This window comes from Anabrus simplex, chromosome 2 (genome assembly GCF_040414725.1).
Source record: "Anabrus simplex isolate iqAnaSimp1 chromosome 2, ASM4041472v1, whole genome shotgun sequence".
NCBI classification, from domain to species: domain Eukaryota; kingdom Metazoa; phylum Arthropoda; class Insecta; order Orthoptera; family Tettigoniidae; genus Anabrus; species Anabrus simplex.
This window is the reverse complement of record NC_090266.1, coordinates 94,168,128-94,186,237: the sequence shown is the minus strand read 5'-3', so window position 1 is coordinate 94,186,237 and position 18,110 is coordinate 94,168,128. Positions and strand designations below refer to the sequence as shown.

Genomic DNA, 18,110 nt, shown 5'->3' with positions numbered 1-18,110 from the left:
TCCAGTCAATATGAGAAGAGACGAGGTTGGGGCATTCTTTATACTTTTTGAAGACTTAAGAAATGACAGCGACAAATTTTTCAACTATTTTAGGATGAGTGTAGAAACTTTCTGTGTCAATTTCCACCATAAGAACAAATACATAATACACTAGAGCGTAAAAACAAGGAAACACAACACTCGAGAAGACTGTAGACAGCTGCCGTGCTGGCTAGATGTGTCAACTTCCACTGACTCACAGCCCCCATTACGCTCCCAATCTTGTTTTGTTCGCCCGGCAGCCGGCCTGTACAGTGGGAGCTGCCGGCTTCCTACTACATTAGCACGGCAGCCGGGTGCCGTTTATACGGCAACGACTTTTACCGGGCAAGTGTGAAACGTCTCGTACACTTCTCGCCCTGAAAACCGTGTACACGGCACCGGTTACCCAGCAGCCGGGTATGTGTGAAACAAGCCTTAAGCGACTGCAGCTATCGAGCTCGGTAATTATAGCCCATACCATTCTTGTTGACATGAAAACCCTTGTATACTCGAATGGTATATTCCCGGTATCTCCTTGAGATTAGGGACTGATGACAACATGGACTTTCATATTCTGAAACAATAATTCCATCCCCAGTTAAATCATTACCATAAGGACTGAACCACATTTCCATATCAGCTTTATTTCTTAGCAATAAAAATACAAATTAATTGACTATTTTAGTTTTCATAGATCGTACGGTAAAGCTGTGTAAGAAATCAATGATCATAATTGAAATTTCCTGCATCTTTTGTTACTTAGGGCCTACAATGTTTAGATAGAATTGATAGTTGAGGTTTTGTGAAAAAATATAATAATCAGGAATGTTGATCATCACGAACACTTGAAACAAAGCCTACACATAACTTACATCTTGCCTTTCGGTGTTCAGTCTGCAAGACTGTGTCAATTATACTTTATTTGCAACTAACTTTGGCCTCGCTTAGTTTCAAAATGTTTAACTTTAAATCATTTAAAACCAAGTAAAGCCTTGGGCTCGCTCTGCTTCTCCTCCATTCGCGTCACATGACCCACCACCTAAGTCGAGTTACATGCAAAACTTCATCCATCCTACTGTAATATATCCTCATTCTGAGTACCATCCTTCCCTCCTGTTTCCACGCATTTTTACAGCAATTATTCTCGTAGTCCTTATATATTTTTCTTCAGAATATTCCTGCGGCATTTACAGGTTGCCATGATGACAATGAGTATAGAGTACAAGATACATTAATTATACTGCAGTACATAGTTTGAAAGATTTCTAAGTATGTTACTATGAATGTTCCTGAATTATGAATATGATATCTTGAATCCGGCCAGCTTTCACTCTCGTACACCATAAAAGATCCCAAAAACTGCACAACTTTTATTATGTAAAGTTTTTCGATGCAGCAAATATTAACGTAAACATTATATATTTTCCGGTTTGGCCCCCTACTACACTGTTTACAAATCAAATAATATACAGCCTGGAGCATACTCGGCTATCCATGAATTTCAGTACAATTTTCGAAAGAGTTTGTGGTGTAACAAATAAATAGGCAGACAGACAGATGGACAAAATCAAACTCATCCCATTTTCTGAACCTGCAGGCCCTAATCATTAAGCTGGGAGTTCCTCAAGACAGTATTATTGGACCTTTATATTTTCTTATATAAATATAAATGGTACAAGTAAAGAACGGGAAACAGGGGTACGGCCTTTTGGCGGATGTTGTTATACTGTGAAGAGTAATACATAAGTTATAGGATTGTCAGCAACTGCAAAAAGACCTCGACAATATTGTCAGATGACAGCAAGCAATAGTATGATGATAAATGGGATGAAATGTTAGGTTGTGAGTTTCACAAACAGGAAACGTCTTCTCAGTTGTCATTACTGCATTGATGGGGTGAATGTTCCTTATGGGGAACTAGAAAATATCTGCATCGGTAAAATCCCATAAACGGGATTGTAAATAAAGGTTAAAGATCTCTTCACATGGTTGTAGTTCGGATGTAAAGGAGAAGGCGTATAACTGCTCCCTGGTAAGACCACAGTTAGAATATGGTTCCAGTGTACGGGACTCTCACCAGAATTACTTGATTCAAGAACCGGAAACAATGCAAAGAAAAGCAGTTCGATTTGCTCTGGGTGATTTCAGACAAAAGAACGGCGTTACAAAAATGTTGCAAAGTTTGAGCTGGGAAGACTTGGGAGAAAGGAGATGAGCTGCTCGACTAAGCGGTACATTCTGAGCTGTCATTGGAGAGATGGAGTGGAATGACATTAGTAGACGAATAAGCTTGAGTGGTGTTTTTAAAAGTAGGAAAGATCACACTATAAAGTTTGAATTCAAGGGGACAAATTGGGAGTTAGGGATTGAAATAAATTACCAAAAGAGATGTTCGAAAGCTTTCCACATTCTTGGAAATTACTTAATAAAAGACTAGGTCAACTGATAGGGAATCTGTCATCTGGATGACTGCCCTAAATGCAGATCAGTGGTGACCGAGCTAAGAATAAAAAGGAAATATTAGGCTACAATTTGAAAATACAAACAAAACGATGTTATTTACACAGATTATTCTACTCGTATCGATAAAGAGTGTGGTTTATGATAAAACAAAGTTGAATGCAAAACATAATCGTCGTATTAAGCACACACTTCTTATACGCGGGGATAACATTTTGACTCGACTCTGAATACGGCTGTCCCGATTTCGAATCCCCTCACCCTTTATGATATTTTCATTTTATCACCCGTCCTCGTCCTTAATTCACCGGCCAACGCCCAACCTGAGTTCGGATACTTCACTATATTAATCTAAGAAATAAAATGTAACTTTAAACCTGAAAATAATATTTGCATGTACGTTATAGGCTAGTGTTATTCTCTCTTTCTTTCTTTCTTTCTTTCTTTCTTTCTTTCTTTCTTTCTTTCTTTCTTTCTTTCTTTCTTTCTCCTTTTCCTTCTTTCTCTCTTAATCCGTTTACCCTCCAGTGTTGGTTTTTCCCTCGGACTCAGCAAGGGCAGTGTCCTGGAGCGTGAGACTTTGGGTCGGGGGACAAAACTGGGAAGGAGGACCAGTACCTCACCCAGGCGGCCTCACCTGCTATGCTGAACAGGGGCCTTTTGGTGGTGGTGGGGGGGGGGGGAGATTGGAAGGGATAGAAAAGGAAGAGGGAAGGAATCGCCCGTGGCCTTAAGTCAGGTACCATGCCGGCATTTGCCTGGAGGAGAAGTAGGAAATCACGGAAAACCACTTCGAGGATGACTGAGGTGGGAATCGAAACCCCCTCTACTCAGTTGACCTCCCAAGTCTGAGAAGACCCCGTTCCAGCCCTCATCCCACTTTTCAAATTTCATGGCATAGCCGAGAATCGAACCCGGGCCGCGGGGGGTGGCACCTAATCTCACTAACCACTACACCACAGAGGCGGACTTACAGTGTCATATGTGTTATAATTATTATTTTTGACAGACTGAAGAGCTTCTTTTTTTGCTAGTTGCTTTACGTCGCACCGACACAGTTAGGTCTTATGGAGACGATGGGATAGGAAAGGCCTAGGAGTTGGGCTGCCGACATTGGGATTCGAACCAACTATCTTTCGGATGCAAGCTCACAGCCGCGCGCCTCTAACTGCACGGTCAACTCGCCCGGTGCTGCTAGTAGTTTAACGTCACACTAAAACATCGAAGGGTTTCGGCGACGCAAGGAAGTTAAAGGGTTATGATTGGGAAAGAAGCGACCGTGGTTTTAATTAAAGTGCAGCCCCAGCATTTGCCTGGTGTGAAAATGGGAAAACACGGACCATCTTATTCAGGACTGACGACGATGGGATTCGAACCCACCATCTTCCGAATGCAAGCTCACAGCTGAAAAGGTTTAATGTTACTGAGCCGACACTTCTTACCTAAATAAGAAACAAGAAACAAAAGCAAGCAAGTTTGTAGTTTTTACAGACCGTTAATATCGTGACCTCCTGTTTTTGCTTCGTGGCTTTTTTTGCAGGACGTAACACATATTGTTCTTGCGTAACTAATATGCAAGTATTGCACAGAATGTCCACAATGAGAGACCAGCTTACATCAGGCATGAAAAAATAACTTTTATTTTGAGTCCACACGATGAACGTTCTCTGTATGCTTCCTAAAACAGCTCTACTTCCAGTATGAAAAGAGAAGATTGTCGACGTTCGGCTGTGACTGATATCCTATGGTTCTTTTTCTAAAACACTACGAATTAAAAATTACCTACGATTAGGATCGACAAAGATAACGTCCCTATCTCAAGGCTATTGGAAGAACCTAGCTTGTTCACACGTAGTTCAAGTTAGAGGACTTTCCTTTAAGGATGTATAATGCAATAATACCATCCGTTTTCCGGCAAAATTCTCTGAATAACGACATATTGACACATTTGGAAATACAGTATGTTGTTTAGAGCAGTTTACATGTTGTTGTTTATTCTCTCGTAGTTTTGTAAACACTGCAGACTAGTGTGATACGACCCTGTCTAGAGTTAAGCGCTCCCCGACTGTGCTGAACGTTCTGAGATCAAATCTCGGCTCAGTCGGTTATCATTTAGAAGTGCACTCTGGTGACTCTTAGGGCCTGAACAACGTTATTATTATTATTATTATTATTATTATTATTATTATTATTATTATTATTATTATTATTATTATAACATACATCTTCATTATAGACTGTAATGCCTTTCAGAGTTCAGTCTGCATGCTTTGTGAATTTAATAATCGCCGCGGCAAGATTTCAACCCCAAAGACGGTCTTTGCGTACAGCTTCATCCATCGAGTTCATTCCTAACTTAGCCTTTATCTCCTCATTTCGAATACCCTCCTGCCATTGTTCCCACCTGTATGTGCCTGCAATCAATCTTCGCTGTTTTCATGTTTGTTATTTCTAACGAATACGATATCCTGAGTCCACCCAGCTCTCACTTCCATAAAGCAAAGTCGGTCTGAAAGAAGACCGACGCAAAGGTAGTTTCGTCCGGAAGCTGACTTTATTATTATTATTATTATTATTATTATTATTATTATTATTATTATTATTATTATTGTTATTATTAATATTATTTCCTCTGTGAAGCGTATTTATGAGTACAGGATATAAGAAAATAAGGCTGTATTTTTCTGTGCTTCTTTTTATACGCACGTAGCGGCTCGCGGGCTGAATCACAAGTGAAGCTCTATTGGAAGCAGGGATCCTGCGACCTCCACTCACCCTGCCCCACTACCACTAGAAATAAAGATAAAAATAAATTAGTTTCAGTGTTGCTAGAAATTACTCTTTATTCAGTATGAAAGTCACATGCAACTTCACAATACTGTATGTATTACACGACTTATTATTTAATTTTGCGGATTTCACGTCCATGTTCTCATATTAATATTAAACTGTCACTAATAACACAGCACTAATTAAATATAAAACTGTTCTCCGCTGCACAATAGATCATTTTAACATAAATATGCTGTACTTGTAGATACAAATATAACTGCTTCTCTCGAAAGACAATCACGTACGGAAAGTACCGGTACTGAGGGGGAGGGGCGCAAGGGATATCTTAAAATGTAACCAATACTTTCCTCTTGACCGCGTCAAGGAATCAGACTGCCAAAGGAGGCTACAATGTATTTCTGAATCTATATCCCATAAGGGACTGGAAATAGTCTCTCGCTGTACTTGGTTGTCATGGCAACCAACCGTAAACATACACATATCCTTCGCGGCTTTAGGAGCAATGGCGAGCAGGTATTATAGTTTTAGTACAGTTTTAGTATTATAGTTTACAGTTTACGTTGCCGACTTAAACGATGTATACCAATATACATTATCATTTAAATACTAGAAGCCTTCGTTGCTCAGGCGGCAGCGCACCGGCCTCTCACCGCTGGATACCGTGGGTCAAATTCCGGTCACTCCGTGTGAGATTTGTGCTGGACAAAGCGGATTCATGACAAGTTTTTCTCCGGGTACTCCGGTTTTCCCTGTCATCTTTCATTCCAGCAACACTCTCCATTATCATTTCATTTCATTAATCATTCATTATTCATGTCCGGCTCCATAGCTAAATGGTTAGCTTGCTGGCCTTTGGCCACAGGGATCCCGGGTTCGATTCCCGGCAGGGTCGGGAATTTTAACCCTCATTGGTTAATTTCCTTGGCATGGGGGATGGGTGTATGTGTTGTCTTCATCATCATTTCATCATCATCATCATCATCATCACGACGCGCAGGTCGCCTACGGGTGTCAAATCAAAAGATCTGCACCTGGCGAGCCGAACCCGTTCTGGGATCTCCCGGCTCTAAAAAAAGTCGTACGCCATTTCATTTCATTTCATTTCATTCATTATTCATTGCCCAAGAGAAGTGCGACAGGCTTCGGCAGCCGGCATATTTCCTATCCTTGCCACTAGATGGGGCTTCAGTCATTCCATTCCTGACCCGGTCGAGTGACTGGAAACAGGTTGTGGATTTTAATTTTCATTTAAATACTAAAACTGTAGTTAAACTATGCATGAAAAGAAAAATGGAAGCAACAGATTAACGCGAATGGGACGATTCACCTTTGTTATTCATAGTTCACATGGATCATCTGCTGAAAAGTATCAAGTAGCAGGGATGGATTCAGTTAAGTGGAAATGTAGTAAGCAGTCTGGCCTATGCTGACGACTTCCTCTTAATAGCAGATTGTGCCGAAAGCCTGCAGTTGAAAATTGGTGCAATGAGTACGGTATGAAGATTAGCTTTTCCAAGACTAAATTGATGTCAGTAGCAGTAGCGGCCGATAGGAGCGGGGAGGGGGGGGGGTGTTATAGTTCAAAATGATGATACGGCGCGGCGTAGTGAAGGTGCTTATGCGTGTGTGTGGGCGCATGCATGAGTGTCATTATAAGTGAAATATGCTGATATTACGTTTGCAGTGTCCGGCTCCATGGATAAATGGTTAGCGTGTTAACCTTTGGTCCCAGGGGTCCTGGGTTCGATTCCCGGCAGGATCGGGAATTTTAACCTTAATTGGTTAATTCCGCTGATACTGTGGCTGGGTGTATGTGTCGTCTTCATCATAAGTTCATCCTCATCACGACGCGCAGGTCGCCTACGGGTGTCAAATGTAAAGACCGGCCACTCCCGGCACTAAAAGCCATACGCCATTTCGTTTCATTTTTTCAGTTTGCAGTACCGTTACGATACCAAAAAATCTTAACATTAAAATACAATACAAGAAAAATATGATCGGTGAATAGTTTTGCTGCGAATGGTATGCTCAGATTACAATCTAAAATCCAACTTTCCAGACTTCTTAGAAAATAGATTCAAGTGATCTGTTGGTTTTACAATTATGTCTTTGTGAATGTTCAAAAGAGCCAACACATTGAGTCGATTTTCACTTGTTTATCATCAGTCTGTGTTTTTTTCCTGTTGTAAAAGTTGCATGGGTAGGGGGTCTAACCCCCAGTATCACCCCCACCCGCCCCTTAGCTACTTTCCTGGTCAGTTGGTAAAAAATCCAAGATAATTGAATATTGAATGTCAGATTGGGGATACAAAGCTGGAACAGGTGAGAACTTCAAGCATTTAGGATTATGTTCTCCCAAGAGAGATTGAATGAAGGTGCAGGAAAGTTATTGATGTGAGTTGCAGTTGCGATCAACAGCATTCTGTAAGAAGGAAGTCAGCTCTCGAACGAAACTACCATCAGTGTGTTTTCAGACCAACTTTGCTTTACGGCAGTGAAAGCTGGGTGGAATCAGGATATCTTATTCATAAGCTAGAAGTAGACCCTAAGAGACATGAAAGTAGCGAGAATGATTGCTGGTACAAACAGGTGGGAACAATTGCTGGAGGTTACTCTGAATGAGGTAATAAAGTTTAAGTTAGGAATGAACTGGATGGATGAAGCTGCACGCATAAACCGGCTTCGGTGGTGGGGACATGTGAGGTGATTGGAGGAGGAGAGGTTACCCAGGAGAATAGTGGACTCTCTTGTGGAGGGTAGGAGGAGTAGAGAGAGACCAAGACGACGATGGTCAGTCTCCGTTTCTAAGGATTTAAAGATAAGAGATATACTGTAAAATTAAACGAGGCCACAGAACTAATTACAAATAGAGCATTACGGCAGCAATTAGTAAATTCATAGAGGCTTGCAGACTGAACGCTGAAACGCATAACAGTCTATAATGAAGGTGTATTATAGCCTATGTATTAATTCTTGAGGTTGTATACGTGATTCTTCATTATCTGGATCGACCTCTTCAGAGAGTTGAGTGCGGAATTCCGGCGACTCCGCGGCAACACAACAGATCTTGGGATTGTCTCACGACTTCCAATCATCAGCCCAACCACACGCAATTCTTTAATGTTACGTGCTTGCCGGAAGTAGCTTATTGTTGGCTCGTATATTTCCTTTTTCTCCCGGTCAACAGTTGCGGGCTGATTCAGACTAAGTTACCTCTTCCCCTTGTCTTGTCCAGCGTGATGATGTCTATTCGACGAGTGCTTCCACATTCATCCATGCAATGAACCTCCTCGTAATAGTTTCGTGTGGCTATTTCTAGCCTTGTAAGGCGAGGGTTGGCGAACCTCCTCGTGAACTTCGCAGTTGTTATTAACGAGTGCTTTAGCAATCATGTTCCGTATGAAATATATCGGGATTTAAAAGCTCTCCACGATGACAAAAGCCAACCAAGCCTGATGGACAAGGGTTTCGGTCTCGCTGCAGTGCCTAGCAGATCTTTTTACATCCTCTTCCATTTAGTATCCACGCAAGCCATAGTGGCTCCAGCTTAACACACTGCAGAAAGAAAAATACTAAGTTGGAATGTACGTAGATAAGCTCACCGGACCCTAATGCGCACGCACAGATGGATCGTTAAGCCTATACAGATGGCGCAGCGAACGAGTCCCGAGCTCAACCACACTCGTACTGCCTCTACGTGAACGGAAGGCAGTAGAGATCAGTGAAACAATGATGTTTCAAGCGGACAGTGTATGTCAACATAAGTAGATGTAAGGATGTGACCGAGTGGAAAAAAGGGGCAATCGTGCTTGGCCGTGCCCATGACCATACGGTGTGTGAAGTTGCTGGATTTGTTGGTGTTTCGCAGCGGACTGTTCAACGTGTCTACAAGCAGTGGCCACGAAACACGACGTCAGAATTTTGGTCGAAAAGAGATCCTGACTGAAAGGGACCGGTGACGTGTTTCACAGCTTTTGAATCAAAATCGCTTCCAAACAGGACAGGAATTGCTGCAGTCAGTGAATGATGGGGCGTTCCAACCTGTTAGCAAGAGAGCATTGTGACGGGAACTGCATGCTATGTACATTTGGAGTCGCTCACCTTGCAAGAGGCCTCATAAAGCTGCGCGTCTTCAATGGGCTAGAAATCATCGAACGTAGACAGTAGCTGAGTGGCGGAACGTAATGTGGTCTGACGAACACGTTTTTACGTGTATTCCAATGACGCACGTCGTCGATTGCACCGAAGGCCAAGTGAAGCATTTCACTCTGTATGTATGCGAGGTCAGGTTCAAGCCGGAGGTGGGTCTGTGATATTTTGGAGATGTTTTTCGTAATGGCCCCGCTCACTGAGGTGGCCACTAACATGAACCAGCATGTTTATTTAAACATTCTGGATGATCAGGTGTTGCCTTTCAGTCAACATCTGCATGGTGAGTATGCTATTGATACCCCGTTTTTAAAGATAAAACTGCAAATTCATCGGGCTGCACGCATATGCGACTGGTATTATGAACACTCCCCACCCTTTTACATCTCCATTGGCCTGCAAAATCACCTGACTTGAACCCCATTGAAACTCTGTGGGACATGTTGGAACAGCGAGTAAAACGCCGACGTCAGCATCCCCGCAATTTGGTGGAATTGCGCGATCAAATTCTCAGCGAGTTGCTTAACCTGGATGCGACGCACCTGCACAACCTTGCGGACTAACTTCCTAACCGAACCCAGCCGATTATCAACACGGTATTAAATGATGCTGGTAATGATTTCTCCAGAGGTGACTCATTTTTTGTCCGGTGAGCTTATGTGAACAGTGGAATTACAAGTTTAAACCTACCGAACAAGTGGCAAGAGAAAGCCCTAACTTCGCCACGAATAAAGATGAATTACTGAATTATTTACTTACTTACTTACTTACTTACTTACTTACTTGCTTACTTACTTACTTAACTATGTTGTATTCTACAAGCATCGGTTTCGAGGCGTTAAAGCTGTATTCCGTTCACCCGGAAGGACATCGCTTCGATTCCTTTTCAAGAAGGTGACGAATTTTGAAATATGAATTGATAATCGTTGCCTTCCTTTCTCCGGGGACATTTAAGCCTGCATGGACATGATTATTTTGTATTTGCTCAGTGTATGTGTCGGATGTAACTAGATTCACACCAAGGTGACACCATGATGTTCGGATTGTAAATATAAAATAATATATTATTTCATTAGATCTAAGGAATGTTGTTTCTGTTATTAAATTTTGTTATAATTTTAAACAGAATAAAAATGTATGTGTTTATTATTGCTTTATAACACTGGCAACAAGCCATCTTTAATATATATATTTGACCATTATCTGTTTCTTCTTTCAGGATTCACCCGGCACCACCATGCGGTGGTTCCGGAAGTCTTCTGATTCACCGCGGCTCCTGTCGCTTTCCCCGCTTCGCTATCACGATGTGCCAGCCACATCCGTTAGCGCCGGAACAAGTCCGGCGACTGAGGTGGCCTCTCCGTATGACATGTTCCATGATGATACTGCTTTACAGAGACATCGTTCTAGGATTGGTATGTATAAGTTGAAACCTTATAATATCATCAGAAACGCTAAATATCCCCCCTCCTTACAAATTGATTTTCGGGTATTGCTAGTTCTCTATGGCACGATACAAACTCTCGTTGCTCGGGGTTTACCTCATGTGATTATTAACTGAATATTCTCAGTACCACTATTATTATTTATTTATTTATTTATTTATTTATTTATTTATTTATTTATTTATTTATTTATTTATTTATTTATTTATTTATTTAATCTCCAAAGTGCTGTGAACCCTATTTTACCATAAGGTATGTTAGGGTTGTAGTTTATACAAAATATACAATTTCTCTGATAAAATTCAAAATACATAAACAGCAAAATAGACATGAACAGAAATGGAAAAATAAAAGTATGATGTATGATATATACAATCCTTAATACTAAGACTAAGTACCAAGTACTAAGTACTAAGTACTGTAAGATGTTCCTAACTTGCTGATTAACTTTTGAAACATTATAATATATAAAACTGCATTTAACTTGAAAAATCTGAAAATTAACTTTTATTAAATAAAATACACACTCGTCGAACCTTGTACTCACACTTACTAGTTACCTGCTTACTTACACATACGTTATTTGAAGGGCGCCAGCTGTCACTCAGTACAGCAATAATAGAATGAGATTCTTGACTATCTCTAGGGTGTGGGGTAATAAGCTTACTTTTGACAACATACCATATAAGTTCTGGGAAAAGGAGATTGGCGTTCGGTTTCCCCATTAATTTTGAGGTTAAGATATTTTACTGTCAATGAAATGAAACTCTGAATTCGTTTGATAGAACAATATATATTCTTTAAATAATATATCAAAAAATAGTGAGTCTTGCTGCGATAAAACAGATGAGAATATGAAATTATGACATTGCAACTGAAAGAAACTAGGCATGAATTTGAATTCTTCTTGACCGGACATTTAACAATTTATACGAAATATTTCCCTCACTGATTCACTTGACTGTACCTTCAACACTTTGAGTGTAATTACGACGAAATCCATTGCTCTGGTGTTTACTGTAGATGTGTCACGCCTAACTTGGTGATACATCCTTGCGACTGCTTCTTCTCCATATCATCTGACTTCTTTGTAAGTCAATATGGTATGACCTCTTGGTAGGTCCAGGGTTGCCCTCTCTGACTCCTTGGTAAGCCTTGCGTCCGCGTCTTCCACTAAGTGACGGACCAACCATTTGGTCTCACTCTCTCAATGACCAATAATGGCTCACTGAGTCTTCACCATCTCTCGTTCACACTGGTTGGCTGACCACTTAAGGCCTCTTGATCTAGTAGACTACTTCACTGTACTGCATCCGTATAAGTAATGACTGACGCTACAATGTGCACCCACCTTATATAGACTTTGGTTGACACAGCTACGTAATCTCCAAAAATAACAATGACATACTCCCACCTACGCGACAGATATTACACACAGTGGTGAAATAGCCCCGCGGCGACGAGTCCGTGCGCGCATATTCTAAATAAATACGATGACGTAGCCATGGCCTGGCGATGACTTGGCAGAATCGCCAACAATATTGCACAATGCACCAACGTCACATCCGATCTCTGATATATACAACAATTCTCACTGTACAGGTATTGAGTGTTATACTACACATACGTATATATGTATACATCTAAGTGCAATCTTGCAAGCAACAGGCAATTGCAAAATTGAATAAAACGGATAATTACAATAATAGTACAATATCACAGATAACATAATAATAATACTGACATAATAATAATAATAATAATAATAATAATAATAATAATAATAATAATAATAATAATAATAATATACAGATAAAATCATACAATAATAAAAATACAGATATCATCTTGTAACGGGATTTGAACCGTTACAATTCGCCTCCCTCATAAATAAATCGAAGAACAAAGAATCGATTGATTTATGAACAAAATTATATATATAACACTGACACAGATAAACACTTTAAATGAGTATACAACAATAATTTTCTTTTTCAGCATCCATACATTTTATAATACATCACATATATGAGAATTTTTCTCGCACATTGCCATCATAGATAACTGTTCAGTGTCCCATTCTCATACAATACACAAGAGCATAGCCCTTAATTTAACACACACAAATAATTTTCAATCAATATACAACATTCTTCTCCTTTTGTTTAACATATCAAAATATTTTTGTGAAAATTCACTTATATGAGAACTTTTCTCGCATATGGTTATCGCAGATAACTGTCCAATGTCCTGTTCTCCGTTTTTTTTGTCACACAGTACATGACAATGTAGCACTTATTCTTCCAATGCACCAATACGACACTTGGTTCACACGCTAATTCATGTATGTTAATTTTATTTTGCCAGTTTCTTAAAAAAATTTAATCATCTTACTCTTATTTCAACAAATCTCACGTGAAATACTCCTTTACATATATAATACTACAAATACCGACAATATCCCCTTCCTGATCTTTTAAGGAATATGCACACTTCCCGATACGGTTCACAATAGTGAAATACCCCTGATACAAAATAATAACTTCAACATATTTCCCGCCTCTGCAGATGATGAAATGGAACTCTGAGTAGCACTCCGTCACGCAAACTGAATCAATTTTGCCCTTATTAACTTACATCTCAATAAACCACATCCTTCTTGGCAACAATAATTAAAGAATCAATACTATGGCTACAAGATGGTTCAATTATTCCGTAATCCAGCATAATGTTTATTTGTTCTTAGACTTCACTAGCATTTTTAAGTTGAATGAGGTACTTACCTCCCACAAACGATGAATGGTCATGTACTACAAATTCATGTTCATATACGTGTTCTTCCTCACTTACCACTAAATACATCTCGATGCTTACCTAACATCGAACACAATCTCCTGTAATTCAGTCAAATTACCTCACGTCACTGCCTCATACCGACGATCCCTCAGATCCTGGTCGTTATAGACACCTGACACACTTCAACACATTTCCTCTCACTAGGAACAACTTCACTTACCTCCCATATATTTCAAAGAACACACTTACCTCAGACCATCATAATTAATATGCACTTCTTTGATAGTTTCCTCCCAGAACAAACACATACTACCTAAATCAAAGTCTACTCTACTTCCATGATTTGCAACCAAGCAGCCCCTAAAATAACTGAATACACAAGTTTTGGTACAACAAGGCATGTCTGAAACTTTTGTATCTTTACTTATGATCGGTACCGCTATTAATTTATTTACTCACTTTGACTCACCCAACGGCTGTTATAAGATCTGATAGTACCTTCACTTACCTTCTTCATATCACAATTTCCATCATTGGAGTTACTACCTCACTACTTACATCACATTCTCGGCATTACAAGTACTTACATCACTTAACAGAACACTTCTTACGTCTAACTTACTGCTACCATTAATTACTTCATTATCTACGACCACGTCACTACTTAAATATCTCACTTAACACTACTTAGGTCACAATCACACTACTCTTAACTCTACTTTCACTACATAACTACTTATACTAAATACCTGTTCAACTACTACCTTCAGCCTGTCCACATAACTTACCCGATTCCCTGTGAATCTGAAATACTCTGGCTCGATAACTATTCCTGAATACCATTCGCATTTGGCCTAATACTCTCCCTCTGATGAGTTAAATCCTCACGCCTTCCGTCACTTTGGCCTATAAAGTTTCCTCGCCTTCCTTCTCCGGATTGCCCCTGGTAACTTTGCTGAACCCTATCACTATTGAAATGTCTATTAGTCGTCTGCTGATCATAATTATTCCCTCTCCAGCTATTCTGTCTATAATTCCTCACATAATTCACATCTGCACGCCTCCCATCTTCCGATTCTCTCTGGTAATTCTGTTGACCTCTATCACTATTGAAATATCTATCATTCCTCGGCTGATCATAATTATTCCCTCTCCAGCTATTCTGTCTATAATTCCTCACATAATTCACATCTGCACGCCTCCCATCTTCCGATTCTCTCTGGTAATTCTGCTGACCTCTATCACTATTGACATTTCTACCATTCCTCTGCTGATCATAATTATTCCCTCTCCAGCTATTCTGTCTATAATTACTCACATAATTCACATCTGCACGCCTCCCATCTTCCGATTCTCTCTGGTAATTATTCTGACCTCTATTACTATTGACATTTCTATCATTCCTCTGCTGATCATAATTATTCCCTCTCCAGCTATTCTGTCTATAATTCCTCACATAATTCACATCTGCACGCCTCCCATCTTCCGATTCTCTCTGGTAACTTTGCTGACCTCTATCACTATTTAAATTTCTATTAGCCCTCGGCTGATCATAATTTTTACCTCTCCTCTGATAATTATCTGACCTGTTTCCCGCTCCCTCTACAGTTCTACTTTGTGGTCGATTACCACCTATGCTACTATTCAGAGCCTCGAAACTATCTAACAACACCTCCATTTCTTTGATAGTACTGACTTTCTGCATACACGCAGCTTCCCTAATCCTATCAGAATAATGTTTTAACATAATCCTTACGATATCAACTTCTGAACCAATACTATTAAGATTTTTCCATATCAGCACGTGTGTCAGAAAGTATTCTGTCATAGACACTCCCTCCTGTTGTCTATATTTACCAAGCATAATCCGTTCTCTCTCACGATCTTGTACATTCTCACCCCAAAACTTATTAATGAACTTCTCTTTAAATTCTTCCATATTAGACATATTATTACGGTACACTTGAAACCAGGTTTTACTTTCACCGATGAAAGAATTAGACAAAATTTCCAGCACGTATTCCCATTCAAAAATATTATTCCTCAACTTACTTGCAAATCTTTTCTCAACTAGTTTTACAAACTCCATAGGATTAAACTGTTTTCCAGAAAACTTGGGCAAATCTTGGTCCCTATTGTATAAACCACTCGTTACTACTATTTCTCTTGTAATCTGACCTTCTCTCATTTCTTGCCGTAGTACCCTCTGGCAGTTCAAAACTTTTTCTTCCGCTACTCTCTCAGCATTCTCCTTCATTATTCTCAATTCTTCCTGTAATTTTTCCTCTTTCTCTGTCACCTGCTGTGACAAAGTTTCCTGTTTTTTCTTTAGTTCATTGACCCGCCCAAGCACTTCGTCAAACGTTTCTACCTTATTGACACATTCCCTCGTATCTTGTACCACTGCATTATGGATCTTGTCTAGTCTTTTATCTACGATCACATGACTTTCTTCCCGGGTATTAGAAATCTTATTACTTAACTCTACGATATTCTCTGTACATGTTCCTTCGACATGCTCAATGAGAGTATGAAGATCGCTCCGATTCCACTCAATTTCTCCTCTAAGGTCAACACACTCTTTATTAAACATATTTTCCAACTTACATATTTGACTAGTTACCTCTACTATCTTAGTATCTATTCTAGAATTTAGTGATTCACTTAACCTATCTATTTTATCATTGATCACATTAAAATTTTCGTTGCAACTACCAATCCTTTCTTCCATTTTACTATTTATGGAGTTAATTCGTTTCTTACAGTTTTCGTTAATAGTATCAATCTTTTCATCCATCTTACTACAGATACCAATCACTTTTTCTATCTGTTTCATATACTCTTCGTTATTCTTTTCAAGGAGCTCGGTATATCTGGCAATCAACAAATTTATACAATCTTGGTTCATTCCCCCCGCGATTTCCTTTAGAGTTTCAGTGTGCTTCTCAATTTCTGCACTTTCCTGAATTATCTCAGAACCTTCCATCGTCTTCACCTGCTCCCTATTCTGAATTTCACCTTGGATGTCCGCAGAAACAATGACCTCGTCGTCACATGACTTGTTATTGTCTTCCTTGTCCATCTTTGGTTCACTAGTGATAGTACGCGATCTCAAATTAATTTCCCTCTTCAAATCCCTTGACATATCCCCAAAATACAAATATATATCACAAAATTATAGTCCTGACATTTACCGGTAATAATTTCCGTTGGCTTAAATGCGCACACTCCTCCCAAAATGAACCTATGATATGCTGTCATTCAGAACAAATTCTGAATTTATTCGAGCCCCACGTTGGGCGCCACATTGTAAGATGTTCCTAACTTGCTGATTAACTTTTGAAACATTATAATATATAAAACTGCATTTAACTTGAAAAATCTGAAAATTAACATTTATTAAATAAAATACACACTCGTCGAACCTTGTACTCACACTTACTAGTTACCTGCTTACTTACACATACGTTATTTGAAGGGCGCCAGCTGTCACTCAGTACAGCAATAATAGAATGAGATTCTTGACTATCTCTAGGGTGTGGGGTAATAAGCTTACTTTTGACAACATACCATATAAGTTCTGGGAAAAGGAGATTGGCGTTCGGTTTCCCCATTAATTTTGAGGTTAAGATATTTTACTGTCAATGAAATGAAACTCTGAATTCGTTTGATAGAACAATATATATTCTTTAAATAATATATCAAAAAATAGTGAGTCTTGCTGCGATAAAACAGATGAGAATATGAAATTATGACATTGCAACTGAAAGAAACTAGGCATGAATTTGAATTCTTCTTGACCGGACATTTAACAATTTATACGAAATATTTCCCTCACTGATTCACTTGACTGTACCTTCAACACTTTGAGTGTAATTACGACGAAATCCATTGCTCTGGTGTTTACTGTAGATGTGTCACGCCTAACTTGGTGATACATCCTTGCGACTGCTTCTTCTCCATATCATCTGACTTCTTTGTAAGTCAATATGGTATGACCTCTTGGTAGGTCCAGGGTTGCCCTCTCTGACTCCTTGGTAAGCCTTGCGTCCGCGTCTTCCACTAAGTGACGGACCAACCATTTGGTCTCACTCTCTCAATGACCAATAATGGCTCACTGAGTCTTCACCATCTCTCGTTCACACTGGTTGGCTGACCACTTAAGGCCTCTTGATCTAGTAGACTACTTCACTGTACTGCATCCGTATAAGTAATGACTGACGCTACAATGTGCACCCACCTTATATAGACTTTGGTTGACACAGCTACGTAATCTCCAAAAATAACAATGACATACTCCCACCTACGCGACAGATATTACACACAGTGGTGAAATAGCCCCGCGGCGACGAGTCCGTGCGCGCATATTCTAAATAAATACGATGACGTAGCCATGGCCTGGCGATGACTTGGCAGAATCGCCAACAATATTGCACAATGCACCAA

At 39.7% G+C, this 18,110-nt stretch overlaps 1 protein-coding gene across 3 annotated transcripts in view; it reads left to right on the top strand.

Moving 5' to 3' along the window:
• Positions 1-18,110, top strand: part of LOC136863910 (uncharacterized) — a 528,465-nt gene that overhangs the window by 464,910 nt on the left and 45,445 nt on the right. For all 3 annotated transcript variants that reach the window (XM_067140326.2, XM_068226094.1, XM_068226093.1), the window contains exon 2: positions 10,643-10,838. In XM_067140326.2, the coding sequence (XP_066996427.2) occupies positions 10,661-10,838 (178 nt within the window). In that variant the 5' untranslated portion in view covers positions 10,643-10,660. The remainder of the gene's footprint in view (positions 1-10,642; positions 10,839-18,110) is intronic.